This window comes from Zalophus californianus, chromosome 11 (genome assembly GCF_009762305.2).
Source record: "Zalophus californianus isolate mZalCal1 chromosome 11, mZalCal1.pri.v2, whole genome shotgun sequence".
Taxonomy (NCBI): domain Eukaryota; kingdom Metazoa; phylum Chordata; class Mammalia; order Carnivora; family Otariidae; genus Zalophus; species Zalophus californianus.
Genome location: NC_045605.1, coordinates 48957971 through 48980694, shown reverse-complemented (window position 1 = coordinate 48980694; position 22724 = coordinate 48957971). Strand labels below are relative to the sequence as shown.

Below are 22724 nucleotides of genomic sequence, written 5' to 3'. Positions count from 1 at the left end.
ATTCCTGGGACCAGACGAAATCCAGGTCTCCTATTCCTCTGCCATCTTGCTCCCTATACTCCCTTTTTAATAATCATGTTCTTTGTCCTTTTCTAAATAATTTGGGTTCTTTGTATTGTCTTGATTCCAGTCCTTTATTAATTCTCATATAGATTTTTCTCTCACACTGTGGTTTGTTTTTTCACTCTGATTAGGATATCCTCTTTAAAAAAATCAACTTTAAGTTTTTTTTTTTTTTTTAAGTTGTATTTATTGTAGAGAGAGTGTGCACAAATGGGGGGAGGGACAGAGGGAGAGGGAGAGAATCCTCAGGCCGACTCCAGGCTGAGCATGGAGCCTCACCTGGGGCTCAATCCCAGGACCCTGAGATCATGTCCTGATCTAAGTTAAGAGTCTGACACTGAACCAACTGAGCCACCCAGGCACCCCTAAAATCAACTTCATTAAATTATGATTTGTGTAGAATAAACTGTATTCATTTAGTGTGCAGTGAGTTTTGAAGTATGTTTTCACTCATGAAAGCATCACAATCAGATATAAAACATTTCTATCACCTCTGGAGTTTTTTTTATATCCTCTCAAAGTTTACCCTTACTTTCACCCTGGCCCCACACAACAACTTTCTTGCTTTCTGTCCCTGTAGATTTGAATTTTCTAATGGAACCATTTTGAGATTCATCCTTGTTATGTATATTAATAATAGTGCATTCCTTTTTATTGCTGAATAGCATTTCATTATATGGATATACCATATATTTTTTTTTAACAGTTCACCTGATGATGAACATTTGGGTTGTTCCCACTTTGGGGCTATTATTAATAAAGCTGCTCTGAACATTTACATAGACATATGTTTGCAGTTCTCTTGGTAAATACAGAGGAGTGGGGTGTATGGCGAATGGTGTATGGTGGGTGTATGTTTAACTTTAAGAAGTTGTGTAACTGGGGCACCTGAGTGGCTCAGTTGGTTGAGTCTGACTCTTGACCTCAGATCAGGTCTTGATCTTAGGGTCATGAGTTCAGGCCCCACTGTGGGCTCCATGCTGGGCGTGAAGCCTACTTAACAACAACAACAAAAAAAGTTGTTATTTTCTAAAATAGTTGTATTGCTTTACATCTCCACCAGATAATGTATGAGAATTCCATTTGTTCCATGGAATTGCTAGCACTTGGTATGGTCAGTCTGTTTTATTAGCTGTTCTAATGGATGTGTAGTGTTATCTTACTGTGGTTTTAATCTGCATTTTCCTGAAAAGTAATGATATTGAGCATCTTTTCAAATGGGCATTCGTATATCTTTTATGAAGTATCTGTTTAATTCTTTTGCCCATTTTTTAATTGGGTTGTTTGTCTACTAATTATTGACTTTTAACAGTTCTTTATGTTTTCTCAGATATATGTTATGGCCTATATTTTCTCCCATTCTGAAGCTTGCCTGGTTTCTTGGCTATATATATATATATTTTAAAATTTTATTTTAGAGAGAAAGAGAGTGCACATGAGTAACAGGAGAGGGGCAGGGAGAGAAGGGAGAGTGAATCTTAGGCTCCACACTCAGTATGGAGCCTGACACATTGCTTGATCTCACGACCCTGAGATCATGACCTGAGCTGAAATAAATCAAGAGTTGGACGTTTAACTGGCACTCCACCCAGGTGCCCCGTGGAGTGTCTTTCAAAGAACAAAAGTTTTAAATTTTGATAAAGTAGAATTTATCAATCTTTTCTACACGTCACTTTCTGTGTGTCCTATCTATGAAATATTTGTCCACCTCAAAGTTAGCAAGATGTTCTTCTATAGTTTTCTAGAAGTTTATCAGTTTTATTTTTTTAATTCAGATCTTTAATCTACATCAAGTTAAATTTTATGTGGAATTTTGGGGGAAATAAAGTGTTTATTTAAAATTTTTTGTCCCCCCCCCACATATAGCTACTTGTCATAGCACCATATTTTTGGAAAGACTTCCCTTTCCCCATTGAAATATTTTGTCAGCTTTGTAAAAAATCAGTTGCCTGTATACGTATGGGTGTATTTCTGGCCTCTGCGTTCTGTCTTACTGATATATCTGTTTATTTGCCAATACTACAACTGTCTTGGTTACTATAGCTTTATAGTAAGACTTAGAATCAGGTAGTGTAAGTCTCCAACTTTGTTATTTTATTTTATTTATTTATTTTTCTTTTATTTTTTTTTTCCAGCTTTGTTATTTAAAAAATACTCTTTGGAGGGGTACCTCAGTGGTATAGTTGGTTAAGTGTCCAACTCTTGGCTTCAGCTCATATCATGATCTTGTGGTCATGAGATCAAGCCCTGTGTTGGGCTCTATGCTCAGCACAGAGTCTGCTTGGGACTCTCTCTCTCTGCCTCTCCTCACTGTGTTCTCTGTTTCTCTCTAAAAATAAATAAATAATAAATAAATAAGTAAATCTTTAAAAATACTCTGGCTATTCTGTTTCTGTATTTAAAAATGAGAATAACTACAGTGGAGCAAGATGGCGGAGGAGTAGGAGACCTGCATTTTGTCTGGTCTCAGGAATTCAGCTGAATAGGGATCAAACCATTCTGAACACCTACGAACTCAATAGGAGATCAAAGATAAGAATAGCAACAGCACTCTGAACAGAAAAGCGACCACTTTCTGGAAGGTAGGACGTGCAGAGAAGTGAATCCGAGGCAATATTCGGGAGGATAGACGGTGGGGGAGGGGGCCTCCATCGGCCGCTTCGGGCAAGTGATAGAGCTGTGGAGCACAAAATCGGAAGTTTTAGAAGTCGGCTCCGCTGAGGGACGCCACTCCAGTGGCTAAGCTGGGGGTGGAACCCTCGTGGGACAGTGTGGTCTCAGGACCCTTGGGGTCACAGAAAGACCAGGGGTGCCTGAGTGTGGCAGAGCTCCCAGGTATCGGAGCGGAGGAAGCCAGCTGCAGAGACGGAGCCGAGGCACGGGCTCTCAGCTTGGGGTTGCCATAAACTGTGATCCTTGGCACAGTCGGGCCACTGTTCCTCCAGCAGGGACCCAACAAGCGGCAGATCCGGGGAGACTCCCCCTTCCTCCCCTGGGAGGAGCCGTGCGGGAGCACACCTCAGGGATCTGCTGGTTTTGGAGACTCCACACCGAGTTGGGTGTCAGAGATAGAAACACTCGGTCACAGGCTGGGTGAGCACGGAGTGTGGCCAGAGACCGGGGAGACGGGAATGACTGACTGCTTTTCTCTGGGGGCGCACGGAGGAGCGGGGCCCTGAGTTCTCGGCTTCTTCGGGCGGAGATTGGGAGGCTGCCATTTTCACTCTTGTCCTCCAAAGCTGTACCGAGAGCGTGCAGGGAACAAAAGCTCCCGAGAGCAAACCCGAGCAGATTGCTTAGCCCAGACCGACAAGGGCGGGGCAATTCCGCCTCGGCAAAGACGTTTGGGAACCACGGCAACAGGCCCCTCCCCCAGAAGATCAGCAAGAACCGCCAGCCAAGACCAAGTTTACCAATCAATGAGAACGGCGGAACTCCAGCGCTAGGGGAATACTGCACATAGAATTCATGGCTTTTTTACCATGATTCTTTAGTTTCTCAAAGTTAATTTTTTTAAAAATTTTTTTATTGTTATGTTAATCACCATATATTACATCATTAGTTTTTGATGTAGTGTTCCACGATTCATTGTTTGTTCATAACACCCAGTGCTCCATGCAGAATGTGCCCTCTTTAATACCCATCACCAGGCTAACCCATCCCCCTCCCCTCCTCCCCTCCAGAACCCTCAGTTTGTTTTTCAGAGTCCATCATCTCTCATGGTTCATCTCCCCCTCTGACTTACTCCCCTTCATTCTTCCTCTCCTGCTATCTTCTTCTTTTTCTTTTTTCTTAAAATATGTTGCGTTGTTTCAGAAGTAGAGATCTGTGATTCAACAGTCTTGCATAATTCACAGCGCTCACCGTAGCATATACCCTCCCCAATGTCTATCACCCAGCCACCCCATCCCTCCCACCCCAACCACTCCAGTAACACTCAGTTTGTTTCCTGAGATTAAGAATTCCTCATATCAGTGAGGTCATATGATACATGTCTTTCTCTGATTGATCAAAGTTAATTTTTTTAACTGTTTTTTTTTTAATTTTTCTTTTTCCCTTTTTCAAACAACATTTATCAATCCCTTTTAAAAAAATTTTATTTTTCATTTTTAGTCATATCCTATCCCTTCATAGTAGTTACCCTTATTTTTAGCACATATATATAAGTTGTTCTCTCTTTAAAATTTTGAGATACAGTTTCTTCTAACCGATCAAAATATACCCTAAATCACTAGTGTATGGCTTTGTTCTAGTCTCCTGCCTGATCACATTCTCTCCCTTTTTTTTTTCTTTTTTAAAATCTTCTTCTTTCTTTTTTCAAACAACTTCTTATTAATTCCGTTTATAAAATCTTTTATAATTTTCACCTTTACAGTCATCTTCCATCCCTTCATTGTATCAACACTTATTTTGTACATATATAAGTCTTTCTTTCCTTAAAATTTTAGGAGGCACTTTGTTCTCACAGACCAAAATACACCCAAAATCTTGTGTGTGGCACTGATCTATGCACCAGCCTGATCATATTTGATCATATTCTGTTTTTTTGTTTGTTTTGTTCTGTTTTGTTTGTGTTTATCTTTTTCTTTTTCTTTTTTTCCTCTTTCTTTTTTCTTTCTTTCCCTTTGTTTCCCCCTGGTTTCAGGTCTTTTCTGATTTGCTTAGAGTATATTTGCTGGGGACATGGTTAACCTGTTAGCATTTTGTTCTCTCATTCATCTATTCTCCTCTAGACAAAATGACAAGACGAAAAAAATCACCTCAGCAAAAAGAACAAGAGGTAGTACCGAATGCCAGGGACCTACTCAGTATGGACATTAGTACGATGTCAGACCTAGAGTTCAGAATCATGATTTTAAAGATGCTAGCTGGGCTTGAAAAAAGCATGGAAGTTATTAGAGACACCCTTCATGGAGAAATAAAAGAACTAAAATCTAACCAAATCTAAATCAAAAAGGCTCTTAATGAGGTGCAATCATAAATGGGGCCATTATCTGCTAGGATAAATGAGGCAGAAGAGAGAATTAGCAATACAGAAGACCAGATGATGGAAAATAAAGAAGCTGAGAAAAAGATAAGCAACTACTGGATCACGAGGGTAGGATTCAAGAGATAAGTGATACCGTAAGATGAAACAACATTAGAATAATTGGGATCCCAGAAGAAGAAGAAAGAGAGAGGGGGGAAGAAGGTATATTGGAGCAAATTATAGCAGAGAACTTCCCTAATGTGGGAAAGGAAACAGGCATCAAAATCCAGGAGGCACAGAGAACCCCTCTCAAAATCAATAAAAATAGGTCAACACCCCGACATCTAATAGTAAAATTTGCAAGTCTCAGAGGCAAAGAGAAAATCTTGAAAGCAGCTCAGGAGAAGAGATACGTAACCTATAATGGTAGAAACATTAGGTTGGCAACAGACTTATCCACAGAGACCTGGCAGGCTAGAAAGGACTGGCATGATATCTTCAGAGCACTAAACGAGAAAAATATGCAGCCAAGAATAGTATATCCAGCTAGGCTCTCATTGAAAATTGAAGGAGAGATAAAAAGCTTCCAGGACAAACAAAAACTAAAGGAATTTGCAAACACGAAACCAGCCCTCCAAGAAATATTGAAAGGGGCCCTCTAAGCAAAGAGAGAGCCTAAAAGCAGCATAGACCAGAAAGGAACACAGACAATATACAGTAACAGTCACCTTACAGGCAATACAATGGCACTAAATTCATACCTTTCAATAGTTACCCTGAATGTAAATGGGCTCAATGCCCCAATCAAAAGACACAGGCTATCAGATTGGATTAAAAAACAAGACCCATCAAAATGCTGTCTGCAGGATACTCATTTTAGACCCAAAGACACCCCCAGATTGAGAGTGAGGGGGTGGAAAACCATTTACCATGCTAATGGACACCTAAAGGAAGCCGGGTGGCAATCCTCATATCGGACAAATTAGATTTTAAAACAAGGACTGTAATAAGAGATGAGGAAGGACACTATATCCTACTTAAAGGGTCTATCCAACAAGAAGATCTAACAATTGTAAACATATATGCCCCTAACATGGGAGCAGCCGATTATATAAGGCAATTAATAATAAAAGCAAAGAAACCCATCAACAACGATACAATAATAGTGGGGACTTTAACACCCCCCTGACTGAAATGGACAGATCATCTAAGCAAAAGATCAACAAGTCAATAAAGACTTTAAATGACACACTGGACCAAATGGACTTCACAGGCATATTCAGAACAGTCCATCCCAAAACAACGGAATACACATTCTTCTCTGGTGCCCATGGAACATTCTCCAGAATAGATCACATCCTAGGTCACAAATCAGGTCTCAACCGGTACCAAAAGATTGGGATTATTCCCTGCATATTTTCAAACCACAGTGCCTTGAAACTGGAACTCAATCACAAGAGGAAAGTCGGAAAGAACTCAAATACATGGAGGCTAAAGAGCTTCCTATTAAAGAATGAATGGGTCAACCAGGAAATTAAAGAAGAATTTAAAAAATTCATGGAAACCAATGAAAATGAAAACACAACTGTTCAAAATCTTTCGGATACAGTAAAGGCAGTCCTAAGAGGAAAGTATATAGGAATACAAGCTTTTCTCAAGAAAGAAGAAAGGTCTCAAATACACAACCTAACCCTACACCTAAAGGAGTTAGAGAAAAAACAGCAAATAAAGCCTGAACCCAGCAGGAGAAGAGAAATAATAAAGATCAGAGCAGAAATCAATGAAATAGAAACCAAAAGAACAGTAGAACAGGTCAGCAAAACTAGGAGCTGGTTCTTTGAAAGAATTAACAAGATTGATAAACCCCTGGCCAGACTTATCCAAAAGAAAAGAGAAATGACCCAAATCAACAAAATCATGAATGAAAGAGGAGAGATCACAACAAACACCAAAGAAATACAAACAATTATAGGAACATATTATGAGCAACTCTATGCCAGCAAATTAGATAATCTGGAAGAAATGGATGCATTCCTAGAGCTGTATCAACTACCAAAACTGAACCAGGAAGCAATAGAAAACCTGAACAGACCTATAACCACTAAGGAAATTGAAGCAGTCATCAAAAATCTCCCAACAAACAAGAGCCCAGGGCCAGATGGCTTCCCAGGGGAATTCTACCAAACATTTAAAGAAGAATTAACACCTATTCTCCTGAAACTGTTCCAAAAAATAGAAATAGAAGGAAAACTTCAGAACTCATTTTATGAGGCCCCTATTACCTTGATCCCCAAACCAGACAAAGACCCCATCAAAAAGGAGAATGACAGGCCAATATCCTTGATGAACATGGATGCAAAAATTCTCACTAAAATACTAGCCAATAGGATACAATAGTACATTAAAAGGATATTCACCACGACCAAGTGGGATTTAATCCCTGGGCTGCAAGCCTGTTTCAACATCTGCAAATCAATCAACCTGATACAATACATTAACAAAAGAAAGAACAAGAACCTTATGATCCTCTCAATAGATGCAGAAAAAGCATTTGACAAAGTACAGCATCCTTTCGTGATCAAAACTCTTCAGAGTATAGGGATAGAAGGTACATACCTCAATATCATAAAAGCCATCTATGAAAAACGAACAGCGAATATCATTCTCAATGGGGAAAAGCTGAGAGCTTTCCCCCTAAATCAGGAACATGGCAGGGATGTCCACTATTACCACTGCTATTCAACATAATATTAGAAGTCCTAGCCGCCGCAATCAGACAACAAAAAGAAATTAATGGCATCCAAATCGGCAAAGAGGAAGTCAAACTCTCACTCTTTGCAGATGATATGATACTGTATGTGGAAAACCCAAAAGACTCCACCCCAAAACTGCTAGAACTCATACAGGAATTCAGTAAAGTGGCAGGATATAAAATCAGTGCACAGAAATCATGGCATTCCTATACACCAACAACAAGACAGAAGAGAGACAAATTAAGGAGACAATCCCATTTACAATTGCATCCAAAACCATAAGATACCTAGGAATAAATTTAACCAAAGTGGCAAAGGATCTGTACTCAGAAAGCTATAAAATACTCATGAAAGAAATTGAAGAAGACACAAAGAAATGGAAAAGCGTTCCATGCTCATGGATTGGAGGAACATTGTGAAGGTGTCAATGCTACCTAGAGCGATCTACACATTCAATGCAATCCCCATCAAAATACCATCCACTTTTTTCAAGGAAATGGAACAAATAATCTTAATTTTTGTATGGAACCAGAAGAGACCCAGAATAGCCAGAGGAATGTTGAAAAAGAAAAGCAAAGCTTGAAGTATCACAATTCCGGACTTCCAGCTCTATTACAAAGCTGTCATCATCAGGACAGTATGGTACTGGCACAAAAACAGATACATAGATCAATGGAACAGAATAGAGAGCCCAGAAATGGACTCTCAACTCTATGGTCAACTCATCTTTGACAAAGCAGGAAAGAATGTCCAGTGGAAAAAAGACAGTCTCTTCAACAAATGGTGGTGGGAAAATTGGACAGCCACATGCAGAAGAATGAAACTGGACCATTTCCTTACACCACACACAAAAATAGACTCCAAATGGTTGAAAGACGTAAACGTGAGACAGGAGTCCATCAATATCCTAAAGGAGAACACAGGTAGCAACCTCTTCGACCTCAGCCGCAGCAACTTCTTCCAGAAACATCGCCAAAGGCAAGGGAAGCAAGGGCAAAAATGAACTATTGGGATTTCATCAAGATAAAAAGCTTTTGCACAGCAAAAGAAACAGTGCACAAAACCAAAAGACAACCGACAGAATGGGAGAAAATATTTGCAAATGACATATCAGATAAAGGGCTAGCATCCAAAATCTATAAAGAACTTATCAAACTCAACACCCAAAGTACAAATGGTCCAATCAAGAAATGGGCAGAAGACACGAACAGACTGTTTTCCAAAGAAGACATCCAAATGGCCAACAGACCCATGAAAAAGTGCTCAACATCGCTCAGCATCAGGGAAATCCAAATGAAAACTTCAATGAGATACCACCTCACACCAGTCAGAAATGCTAAAATTAACAAGTCAGGAAACGACAGATGTTGGCGGGGACGCAGAGAAAGGGGAACCCTCTTACACTGTTGGTGGGAATGCAAGCTGGTGCAGGCACTCTGGAAAACAGTATGGCGGTTCCTCAAACAGTTGAAAATAGAGCTACCCTACGATCCAGCAATTGCACTACTGGGTATTTACCACAAAGATACAAATGTAGGGATCCGAAGGGGTACGTGCACCCCAAAGTTCATAGCAGCAATGTCCACAATAGTCAAACTGTGGAAAGAGCCAAGATGTCCATCAACAGATGAATGGATAAAGAAGAGGTGGTATATATACACAATGGAATATTATGCAGCCATCAAAAGGAATGAGATCTTGCCATTTGCAACGACGTGGATGGAACTGGAGGGTGTTATGCTGAGTGAAATAAGTCAATCAGAGAAAGACATGTATCATATGACCTCACTGATATGAGGAATTCTTAATCTCAGGAAACAAACTGAGGGTTGCTGGAGTGGTGGGGGCGTGGTAGGGATGGGGTGGCTGGGTGATAGACATTGGGGAGGGTATGTGCTATGGTGAACGCTGGGAATTGTGCAAGACTGTTGAATCATAGATCTGTACCTCTGAAACAAATAATGCAATATAAATTAAGAAAAAAAAAAGAAGATAGCAGGAGGGGAAGAATGAAGGGGAGTAAATCGGAGGGGGAGACGAACCATGAGAGACGATGGACTCTGAAAAACAAACTGAGGGTTCTAGAGGGGAGGGTGGTGGTGGGATGGGTTAGCCTGGTGATGGGTATTAAAGAGGGCATGTTCTGCATGGAGCACTGGGTGTTATGCACAAAGAATGAATCATGGAACACTACATAAAAAACTAATGATGTGATGTATGGTGATTAACATAATAATAAAAAATTAAAAACAAATAAAATAAAAATGATTATAAGTATATCTCAAAGTTGTTAAGAGGGTTATAATGAGGCATTCCCTACAAAGACTTACTACCATCCTTGTCTGGCATTCAGTAAGGACTCAATATATGTGGTTGTTATATTAAAAACATTTTCTCAAGTATTTATGGTTAGGCACTAGGTCAGATACATTTACAGAAGCATATGTATATGTATATGTGTTTGTATATATACATATACTTTATCTGCTTCCAGTTTATTTTGCTTTCTTCACTTCCTTGCAAACAGAGAGGGAGTGGTCTGTGCAAATGTAGGACTTTAGACAAAGTATGTCTTTATACAAAGGGTTGAAAATGGCCATCTTCTTGTGTTTTGTGTTGGTCTGAGGAAAGAATGGAATATGGCTAAGAATAGTTCTGGTATAGTATACTCTTGGCATGTTTGAAGTCCTGTGGGGAGAAATGGCTACACAATTAATAATAATCTTATCTTATGATTCTCTTTTTATTACTTGTCATTGCATCAGTTAAACTAATACCAGTATAACATTGTCATACTTAATATTGAAATCTGAAATGTGTGACTGCTTAAGGCAGGGAAGAAGAATGAACGCATGTATTTACTGAAATGCTGAATTTTTATTCATAGCCTTAGCATTCCCAGGTCATGTGGCTGCCTTTAAGGGTGATTTGGAAATGCTTAAGAAATTAATAGAAGATGGAGTAATCAATATTAATGAACGGGATAATAATGGATCAACTCCTATGCATAAAGGTGAGTTATGATTCCTGCTTCATTTTCAGTTCTGACATAATTACTGTTGAAGTTATTTACCTTTTAAAATGTAAAACTTTTCCTAATACCCTAAGGGATATCAGTCTACCTTATATGGTACACAGAGTACTTAATTTTCAATTCAATTGTGATACTCCTTTTATGATGCTAGAAATTCACTATCACATTTAGGGTAATTCCAGTGGAATATCTCTTAAGACATTGACATGATAAGATATGAAATTCACTGCTGGAGAAGTTTCTTGGGACTAATATTTTCTTTGGACTAAAAGTGATCTATTAATTCTTGCTAAAGCATGAAAAAGGTATAGTAGAATTTGAAAAAAGGTATAACAGAATTTTCTTCTTGTACTCTGCAAAAATGTTTTTACTTTTACAGAAATACCAATGAACTTTAGATTTAAACACATTTTCAAGATGTCCGCCACTTTTGTCTGCATTCTCTCCTTCCTTCACTGTGGAATTCTAAAATATTAATTAATCAGACTTTGTCAAATTGTCAACTCCTTATTTGGGAGTTCATACTCTAGGATTTATTCTTGCCAGTCTTCCTTTTATTTATAAAATCAAAAACCAAATCTTTAACTTAATGCATATGAAATTTCTATTCTGCTTCATTTGTGATATTATAAGTCATTTCATAATGTAATGACAGGTAATTCTTGTAAAAACATTAAAGGGTCACCTGGCCAGCTCAGTCAATAGAGCATGTGACCCTTGAAGTTGGGGTCATGAGTTCTAGCCCCACGTTGGGCATAGAGATTACTTAACCTTTAAAAAAAAAGGTTAGAGTAAAAAGACAGTTATTGTAGTTAATGCAGTCATGTGTTCAAATTAGATTTTATTTTATAAATAACTTCTGATGGTCCCAATCACAGATTATGTTCCTGTTGGTTAGGTTCTTAGTTTAATTGGTAAAGTTGGTTTACCTCATAATGAATCTCCAGTATAGAATCTAAACATCATGTGTACCAATAGTTTTATAAGAGAGGTTAGGTGAAATAAGAAGAAGGGGAATGCAAAGGGGTTTTCTCCTACACACAGAGAGGTTCCTATTTTGGCAAACACTCTATCCTAGACTTGGAAAATCTCGCTCCTCCATCTTAGCTGGCTGTCTAGGGGTTTAACTCTTCACCATGGTATTTGTGAATGGGGAGGAAACTTAAAATATGTGCTATGTGTATGTATATATATATTTTAAAATGTGGTGCCCTGGACTGAAGCCCCCATTTCATATCCTAGATATAACCACTTTTTATTACTAATGTATATATTGGGTATCATTCAGACACTGTAGCAAAAGATAAGTGTGATCATGGTGCTTATATTGCATCTTCACAGGAAGAATTAAATTTCATTGATGGCTGATTTTCAGACTTTCTTAGTCATTTCTTCGCCACTGGAACTAAGATTGAAATGAGGGATCTGGAAGTAGGTTCTAAAGGACTTGATATATAACAATAGGGTGTTTGGGATGCAGCCATTGTGAGAAGATGCAAGGGTGAATTGAGGAACCAAAAGTGTTTGCCCTTCACCCCTTGTCTTGTCAGTCTGTCCATTGAGGATTCCTAGGGCCAGGGGTGGATCAGGGGGTGTGATGGGGGGTGATAAGTGGCAACAAGTAGGGGAAGGGGTGTTTTGTGTGCATTTGCCTTTCCTGGTGAACATCTCTATGTTTAGATTATATCCAAATTGGGTAAATAAAAGTTGATGTCACTTTATAACTTAACTCACATTTTCCACATTTATTAATCTCTCTGCTTCTTTTTCTTTAATTTTAATTTTGATTCAGTAAATAAGTTGTGGTGTTTATTATTGAGGCATTCTTCTTAGTCATTTAATGATTGTTAAATCCACTGTGACTGCTCCTTTCTTTCCTTTGCTAAACAATAAGTATTTCAAATGATTTCTTAAAAATTTCTAGCCACAGCATAATTTTATCTGTTCTCTTATAAAACACTGATAAAATTAATCAACATATCCTAACCAATATACAATAAGGATCTTGGGTAAAAATCCTTTTATTGCATTTCATTTTAGAGAAATTACTTAGCCTCCCTTCCCCCTCTTTGTAAACATTACCTGTGTAATAAAATGGAAATGTTGGGTTAAACTCACTCTATCTTACATAAAACAATTATCCATGATTCGTAAATACCATTTTGTAACTCTTAAAGATGGAGTTTGTTGCTGTTTTTGTCTAAAGTGAGGTTATTTCTAGAGGTCTGGGAAATTGTGTACTTTTTTTTTTTTTTTAAAGATTTTATTTATTTATTTGACAGAGAGAGACACAGTGAGAGAGGGAGCACAAGCAGGGGGAGTGGGAGAGGGAGAAGCAGGCTTCCCACCGAGCAGGGAGCCCGATGTGGGGCTCGATCCAAGGACCCCGGGATCATGACCTGAGCGGAAAGCAGAGACGTCTAATGACTGAGCCACCCAGGCGCCCCTCTTGTACTGTTTTTAACTGGTTTTGGATTTGCTCTAGAGGAGAGCAAGAAAGCCCAGGATTTTCAGGGGCCAACTCTGATGGCTCTGAGTGAACTAGAGAAGGGCAGAAGAGTTCTTACTTTGTCACTGTATCTTTGTGTCCTCTTTTCTCTGTTGCCAGTATTGGAGGTGGATTCACATTTTGAGGCACTAGAGCTATACCAAAAGTTCCTAGTCTTTTTTTTTTATTTTATTTTATTATGTTAATCTCCATACATTACATCATTAGTTTTTGATGTAGTGTTCCATGATTCACTGTTTGCGTATAACACCCAGTGCTCCATTCAATACGTGCCCTCTTTAATACCCACACCAGGCTAACCCCTCCCCCCACCCCCTCCCCCAAAGTTCTTAGTCTTTGATTCATTTTACAGAGGCACTTAGAGTCAGCACCAGTCATATGTCTGCACCACGTAGACATTAGGAAATCTAGACCTTACTGTTAAGGAGCTACATACTTAAATAATGAACAACTAGAGATTTGTAGAAGTCAGGATGTAATTAATGGCAGAAAGTATTTGGTTCTTAAAATACATGCAGTAGGAATTCAGGAGTAGAAACTGAGGAACAGAAGTTGGTAAGGGTTAAATTATTAGAGAAGTGTTTGTGGGAATTCAGAAATAATACCTTATGTTTGTATGGTACTTATTGTAATTTTATGAACCCTCCTTCTAAATATGAAATCATCTCTGTAAAAGATGAGGAAATTGAGGTCCAGAGGGATCCGTTTTCTTGACTGAGCTTACATATCTGGTAAGAGCAAAGCTGACATTTTCTTAATATTCTCATTCACTTATTCATTCATCAACTTTATGGATATTTATTGAGGGTCTCTATATGCCAGCCACTTGCTAAGTTCTGTCCTGTCCTCCAGTCTCACTGTTTAGTAGACCTAAAGTCAGTTAAATCTATTGTTTTTCCCCCCCGTTTCCCTGAATCTTCAGATGGATCTAGAAGGGTGGATAGAAGTTAGATGAACATATTAACTGAGTGCTGGGCACTAGGCAAGAAGACACATAAACAGAGTTGTGGAGGTGAAAAGTAATCCTGAGTACATGTGTTAAGGACAAGATTTAGAAAAAGGTGGTAAACAGTTCAGGTAATTACTGAGGGGCCTGTAAATTTTGAGTTGTGAGAGTCAGAAGAATAACCTGTTTACATAAGATGACACAAGATTTTCGAAGTCAGTGTGGGTCCCTGCGGCTGGCTTGTGCTCATATTCTGGTCAGGTGCAAGATTCGTCAGAAGCTATAGATAGCAGTACATGAACATTGGATAAGGATTGGGAAAACTTAGATTATAGTTTCAAACCCATTACTTGCATGCTGCGTGATGTTAAATAAATAACCTCTTTGAGCTTCCACTTTTATATCTGTATGTAAAGTCCTCTGTATAGGGGCTGAGTACAGTAGATTTTTGATTGTTTGTCTAATGAATAATACATACATAAATGAACAGAGAATAACATCTGCCCAACTTTTGTTGGTTATTACAAGGATCAGTATTTATGAATACTCTCTAATGTTATTGTCCGAGATATCAGACAATTGTTACTAATGACAATAACTTTTTGTGTGTATTTTCTGTTTTTTTGTTTGTTTTTTGAACAGCTGCTGGGCAAGGCCACATAGAGTGTTTGCAGTGGATAATTAAAATGGGAGCAGACAGTAATATTACCAACAAAGCAGGGGAGAAACCCAGCGATGTGGCTAAGAGGTATCCCTGTCTGCTTTACTACTTTCTTTTGTTTTTATGGTTTTGAATATACTCTCTTACTCAGAAAACTCTTAGGATTTAATGGAATTATAAGACTCCATCTAAGGGTGATGGAATGACAATTTTTAAGCTGAATTGACATTTGATGATAAATCAGTTCTTCTCACTAATGATTTTCTTTTTTTTAATTTAATTTAATTTTATTATGTTATATTAGTCACCATACAGTACACCATTAGTTTTTGATGTAGTGTTCCATGATTCACTGTTTGCGTATAACACCCAGTGCTCCATGCAATACATGCCCTCTTTAATACCCATCACCAGGCTAACCCATCCCCCACCCCCCTCCCCTCTAGAACCCTCAGTTTGTTTCTCAAAGTCCATAGTCTCTCATGGTTCATCTCCCCCTCCGATTTCTCCCCCTTCATTTTTCCCTTCCTTCTCCTAATGTCCTCTGTGCTATTCCTTATGTTCCACAAATAAGTGATAATTGACTTTCTCTGCTTGAATTCTAAGTAAAGTAATGATTTTCAACTGAGAAGTAGTATTGTCCCCTTTCCTGGTGGGGAGGGGGGATTTGGAAATGTGTGGAGGAGTGTCACAATGACTAGAGACCATCACTGATATATAGCGAGGTCAGGTCCAGGAATGCTAAACATTCTACAGTGCTTAGAACAGTGGTACAGAATGAGAAATTGTGTCACCCAAATGCCCATAGCTGTTGAGAAATACTGTGTGAATAAAAGGAATAATCAAAAGGGGTCACACAGGTTTTGAAACAAATTTTAATATTTACTTTTGAATTAAATATAACACCTGTTATTGAGCATCTCCTGCTCATTCAGGTCAAGTCCTCAAGGAAAATTTAGTCCCTCCATTTGTTCATTCGGTTGTTTTTCATTCAAGTTCCTATATACTTTGCATGTCCCTACTGCTATTGTTAGTATTAGGATTACAAAGATGAAAAAACACAGTCCTTGTCCTCAAGTCTACCATCTTGTAAAGAGACACTGTACATACATAGTTATTACTAATTATAATCATCATAACATATTACATGTTATGTATAAGATACAATAAGAACATAGGAGAAAAAGTGCCCAGGTCTTCCTATTTTAAAGTTTTGGGGGAGTTAGGAAGGAAATTGGAGGGAAACAGAATTTATATAGAGGTCAGGGAAATTTTTTCTTTTTGGAGGAAGCAACATTTATGCTGATGCTTGAGGGAGGAAGACTTGTAAGATAGTGCCTTGTGTGTTTGAGGAACTTCCTGTGGTCCAGAACTGCCTGAATCTAAAGTAGGAATGTGGGCTAAAAGTTGCAAATGAGGCCCAACAGGATGCTAATCATTCAATGCTAATCATGCAGTGATTGCTCTGCAATTTTTAAGAGTTCATGTTCCTTACAGCATGGTTTTGTGGTACCACATACCTAGGATCATTATCAACTTAGGCCCACTTTATTTTTATTTTGGAAAACAGCTTTATCAAGGTTTAATTGGCATATGACAAAGTACACATATTTGTACAGTACAGACTGATGAATTCTGACATATGTACCTACCCATGGAACCATTACTGCCCTCAAGATAGTGAACATACCCATCATCCTCAAAAGTCTCCTTGTGCCCCCTTTGTAATCTCTCTCCCTCCCACTGTTCCCCACTTCTCCTTCCCCAAGCAAATGCTGATCTGCTGTCACTATAGATTAGTTTGTATTTCCTAGAGTTTTATATAAAATGGAATCGTACAGTACGTAGTACGCTTATATATCTGGCTTCTTTCACTAAGCATAATTATATGAGATTCTTTCATGTGTATTGGTAGTTCATTTCTTTCTTATAGCTGAGCAGTGTTCCATTGGCTGTAGAATTCCATAGTATTCCATAGTTTGATAATCTAGTAACCTGTCAGAGGACATCTTGATTATATCCATTTTTTGGTGATTATGCATAAAGCTGCTCTAAACAGTCATTACAGTTTTTTGTGTGAACATCAGTGTTTTCACTTCACTTGGGTAAATACTTAGGAGTAGGATTGCTGGGTCATATGCTAAGAGTATGTTTAACTTTATAAGAAATTGCCATAGTTATGCCTTTGAAAGCGACCATGCCAATTTGTATTCTCACCAGCAGTGGATGAGAGTTTCTTTTGTTTCTTATCTTGCCAGTATTTGATATTGTTCATTCACCAAAGGAAAATATACAAATGGCAAATATGTATATGAAAAAAATGCTCAAAATCACTTTCATTAGGAAAATGCAAATTAAAATTTTCACAATGAGATTCCACAATATATCTATTAGAATTTTTGTAATTCATGCACCAAAATGCCAGATGTTTGTGTAGTGTTATAGAAACACTATGAATCTGGTATAAAACAAGTACTCAGTAAATAATTGCTGTTAATTATAACCTAGTAGTAGAGATAATGAATTCTATTAACCTTACATCTTCCTAAAATGTTTGTTACTATATCTTTAATTATGTGTGGTACCTGGTGAAAGGTAAGGATATTTGTGTGCATGTGGTTATATAAGTATGTGAAAAAAATAGGATTTGAGATTTTGTGTTTGAGTAGTTCTCCACGTCATATGAGAAAACATTAAACATTTCAAATAGCAAGACTGTGAGAAAACTATTCAGATTACATGCAATCACAACAGCTTCATAGAGATGTGGGAAAGATCAAAGAAAATAGAAAACGTGGATGGAAAAGTCACTATTTTTTCATTAAATTTCAAAGCCATGCCAACTTTTTGGGTTGAGGAAGGTTGAAAATTAAGGGGCCTAGAGCTATAGTTAGCCCTGAAACTGGAACCAGAACTATTTCTGAAATCTAAATTTGGCCATCCAAAAAGGTAGTAAGTATAGGTAACAAGTAGGGTGGTTCTGGGCTTTCTATTCAGTTGAGCAGTTCTGTCTGGGGGCACCCCACATATTCTTCTGATATTGGGTGTCCTCTCCCAGTTGGATTTTTGCCAATAAAAGTTATGGAATAGCCTTTACATGACTATTTGTCCTCAGTGTCCAGTAACTCTTTGAGCTGGATATATGTTGAATTGTCACTGACCTTCAGGTGCAGTTTTGCTCCTTTACTGGTGTGGTTGGTGACATAATGTACAGAGTGTAATTCACTAAATTAAGTGCAAACTGCAGTTTCAATTTGAAGAACATTGTGAATCTTGTTAATTACTGATTCTTTCCTACAGGTTTGCCCATTTAGCAGCTGTAAAGCTACTAGAGGGGCTACAGAAATATGACATAGATGATGAGAATGAAATTGATGAAAATGATATAAAGTTTTTTTCAAGACATGGTGTTGAGGGAAGCACTGATGCCAAGGATGATTTATGTCTCAGTGAGTCAGATAAGACAGATGCCAGAAGTAAGTGTGCCAACTCTGTTGTGATTTATTGTTTAAGAAATACCATAGCCAGTTTTTACTACAAATCTAGAAATTATTCTAAAGACATTTACCATCTGCAAAGTAAAATACTTTGATATTTTTTGGGGGGAACCAGACCTAGTACAAATATTTGTACTAGGGGTTTTTGAACACATAAAGAGTGTAAGACATGATCTCTGTCCCCCAAGGAGGAAAAAGTTACATAGGAGGAAAAATTACTTAAGTGGATCATAGGAAACAGGGAAATAAACATCTCAAGTATTTCCATGGTTAGTTGGCAAATGATTTTTACAGATAATAATAGCAAATATCTATTGAATATCTACTGTGTCCCAGACAGTACTGTATGCATGATCTCAGTGTTGTGGGATCGAGCCCCATCTTGGCTTCGCGCTGAGCAGTGAGTGTGCTTGAGATTCTATCTCTCCCTCTCCCTCTGCCCTCCCCACCCCAGGCACATGAGCTTACACGTTTTCTCTCTCTCTGTCTCTCAAAAAAAAAAAAAAAAAATCTTAAAAAAAAAAAGGGGGATAACTGGGTGGCTCAGTTGGTTAAGCATCTGCCTTCAGCTCAAGTCATGATCCCAGGGTCCTGGGATCGAGTCCCACATCGGGCTCCTTGCTCAGCAGGGGGCCTGCTTCTTCCTTTGTCTCCTGCTCCCCCTGGTTGTGCTTTCTCGCTCTCTCTCTCAGAAATAAATTAGTAAAATCTTAAAAAAAAAAAAAAAAGAACTGATAGGATTCGCTCATAGATTTAGATCTGAGGTGTTACAGAATGAGAATAATCAAGGTTGACTCTTAGATTCTTGGCCTGGGCTACTAGGTTGTGAGTTTAAAAAGACTGTTCTTTCAGGGTAGAGTAGCAGGGGAGGCTTTTCAGAAGTGGAATTTGGACTTTTCCTTGAAGGGTGGCCAGAATTAATTAATTAATTAATTGTTAATTAATTAAATTTATTAGAGAGTGCATGCATGTGATAAAGAGAGTATAAGTAGAGGGAAGGGGCAGAGGGAGAGGGAGAAGCCGACTGCCCAGTGAACAGGGAGCCCAGCGAAGGGCTCAATCCTAGGACACTGAGATTATGACCTGAGCCGAAGGCAGACACTTAACCGACTGAGCCACCCAGTTGCCCTGAAGGGTGGCCAGAATTTAGATAGACAAAAAAATAAAAAAAGCATTCTATTTATCCAACTTATATTCCAATATATACTGTGTGCAGTATATATTGGAATATATATCCCTTAGCTCTAGGCTAAGGGACTAGAGCAGGACATCAGAAAAATTCCTGCTTTCTGGAATTCAGAAAACATTCTGAACCTGCTCAATGTAGTATTAAAATAAGTGACTGAAATTGTGCTTTATTAATTCTTTTTTTCTTTCCCATTATTCAACATAGGTTTATTGAATACCTGTTACACTGTTCTAGGTGTTAGGTTTACATTGGTGAAAAGAGAGATAATTTTTCCATATTTGTATAATTCTTTTTTTTAAAGATTTTATTTATTTTTTTAAGTAATCTCCACAGCCAATGTGGGGCTCAAACCCACAACCCCAAGATCAAGAGTCACATACTTTACTGACTGAGCCAGCCAGGCACTCCCATATTTGTTTATTTCTTAAACTGGCTTGATTTTTTTTACTTTTTCAAGCTCTAAAAGTCTTGATATCCGCCCTTTGATTCCCACAATTAATAACATATTTGTTGGTGGGATTTCCTAAAATAGTGTTGTCATTTTATTATAAAATAAAAATTTATAACTATATAAAAAATACATTTTATTTTTTCTTTCGTATGAATTGCATTATGGAGACATATATACCAACGTTTTAATTTTTGTAATTAGCAGTGAAGGACAATCTTACTTCATTAAATGATGTCCTATTGTGCTTGGATTGCCATAACAATATACCATTGATTGAGTGGCTTAGAAATTTATTTTCTCACAGTTTTGGAGGTCGGAGGTCCCAGATCAGAGTCTGGCAGAATCTGTTTCTGGTGAGGTCTCTCTTTCTGGCTTGGAGACAGTCACCTTCTTTCTGTGTCCTCGCATGGTAGACACTAAGAAAACTTTGGTGTGTCTTCTCATAAGGATACTAATCCCATTGGACCAGGGCCCCACCTTCATGACCTCATCTAACTAATTACCTCCCAAAGGCCCCATCTCCAAATACTATCACGTTAAGAATTAGGACTTCAACATATGAACTTAGAGGAGACATAAACATTGACTCCATAACAAAGGATTAAACATTAAAGCACTCCAAATTAGTGAGTAACGGATGTGTTTCTCTTAAGGAGACATGTTACTAGGTTGATGCAAATGAATATTCAAGAATGAGCAGGACTGTGGCTTATTTTATTTTATATTATTGAACATACTGGATTTCATTTGATTGGAGCAAATTTTAATTCCTCTAACATTTCTACTGGTGGTATGGCATAGAACTCTTGTGTCAGAACTTTCATTTTCCAAAATCCTAATGGTAATTATTTACATTTCCCTAGTGTTTTACACTCATAGAATACTTCTACATACATCATTCACAGTAAGCCTATGACATAGGCAATATCTCTGTTTTCTATCTCAAGAAAAGCTCATTTAGTGTAATATTCATATTTGATAGATAAATTCAGTTTATTTAAGTAATCTCTACACCCATTGTGGGTCTTGAACTCATGACCCTGAGATCAAGAGTCACACGCTTTTCTGACTGAACCAGCCAGGTGCCCCTAAAGAAATTGAAGTTCAAAAAAGCTAAATTACTTGTCCAGAGTCACCCAGTGGCTGGAAGTAAGGCTTTCGGATTTTTCTATATAGTGCTCTTGTCACAACACAGATAGCCTCCCGACAGGAGTATTTTCATGCCACATAACTCTATTTACTTCTTACGGTATTTGGTTAGAGAGCCGTGGTTCATATGAATGAATGAGAAGAACTGTTTCAGTGGAGCTCTTTCATAGAAGAAAGGCGAGAAGTATCTATTTGAACTGAGGCTAATCAAAACAAAGGCAGCTCTATAAGTGGAGCTTGGGCGTTGGATTCAGACATCAGAGCTTCACGGCTTTCTAGCTTTGTTAATCTCTGAGCCTCAGTTTCCTCATCTATAAAAATGAGAATATTATAATGTCATTCCCACAGAATTATAAAGATTAAATTAATACATTAGCGAATGGGAAGTACCTAACCCGTAATAGAGGCTCAGTAAATGTCCGTTCCCTTCCTCTTGATCTGTGGAAAATATTTTTGGTTTTTCAGGCAGGAAGAACTAGTTGGACCAACTATGAACTATGGACCAGTTCTATGGACCAACACAGAACTGTGTTCTATAAGGAAAATTTCTAATTCATGTCTAGATTTTTAAAAATTTAAAATTAAGAAGATTCTAATTGAAGTATAATTGATGTATAATATTAAATTAATTTCAGGTGTACAACATAGTAATTCAGTAATTGTGTACATTGTGAATGTTCACCATGATGTGTATTACACTATTATTGACTGTATTCTCTATTTTCATCCTGGTGACTTATTTACTTTATAACTGGACATTTGTGTTAATCCTCTTCACCCATTTCACCCATCTCCCTACCCTGCTCCTCTTTGACAGCCCCCAGTTCTCCATATTTATGAGTCTGTTTCTCTCTTTGTTGTTGTTTGTTTGCAGTTTGTGACAACATGGATATACTTGGAGGGTATTATGCTAAGTGAAACAAGCCAGACAGAGTAAGACAAATACCATATGATTTTACTTGTATATGGAATATAAATAAACAAAACAGATGAACAAAGAAATAAAATTTGTAAGAGCTCCCAGAGCCTTGTCAGGCAGATCGCTACTCTCCAGGGGATGGTGAAAGCCTCTTCCCCAGTGAATGCGACCAAGGGAAGACCTGAAGATGCTGCTATCAGGGGCTCCCGACACACAGCCCACCGAGATCACCCTGTAGTGAGGCTCAGAGTTAATGATCCTTTCAGTATTTCCAGAAACTTTATTTTAAAGAGCTTTGTGGTATATCTTGAAATCTGGGATTCTGATACCTCCATTGTCTTAAGGTTGCTTTGGCTACTCAGGATCTTATGTACTTAACATATAAGTTTTAGGGTTATTTGTTCTAGTTCTGTGAAAAATAATATTGGTGTTTTGATAGGGATTGCATTTGATAGGATTGCAATCTTGGATTGCTTTGGGTAGTATGGGCATTATAACCCTGAGCAAGATATGTCTTAACATTTGTTTATGTCGTCTCAATTTCTTTCATCAGCGTTTTATACTTTTCATAGTATCAGTCTTTT

General features: G+C 38.0%; 1 protein-coding gene across 1 annotated transcript in view; it reads left to right on the top strand.

Moving 5' to 3' along the window:
- ANKRD42 (ankyrin repeat domain 42) overlaps window positions 1-22724 on the top strand; it is an 88701-nt gene that overhangs the window by 45274 nt on the left and 20703 nt on the right. Inside the window, exons 6-8 of the mRNA XM_027578738.1 lie at window positions 10673-10798; window positions 14917-15022; window positions 18236-18411. Coding sequence (XP_027434539.1) covers window positions 10673-10798; window positions 14917-15022; window positions 18236-18411 — 408 coding nt within the window. The remainder of the gene's footprint in view (window positions 1-10672; window positions 10799-14916; window positions 15023-18235; window positions 18412-22724) is intronic.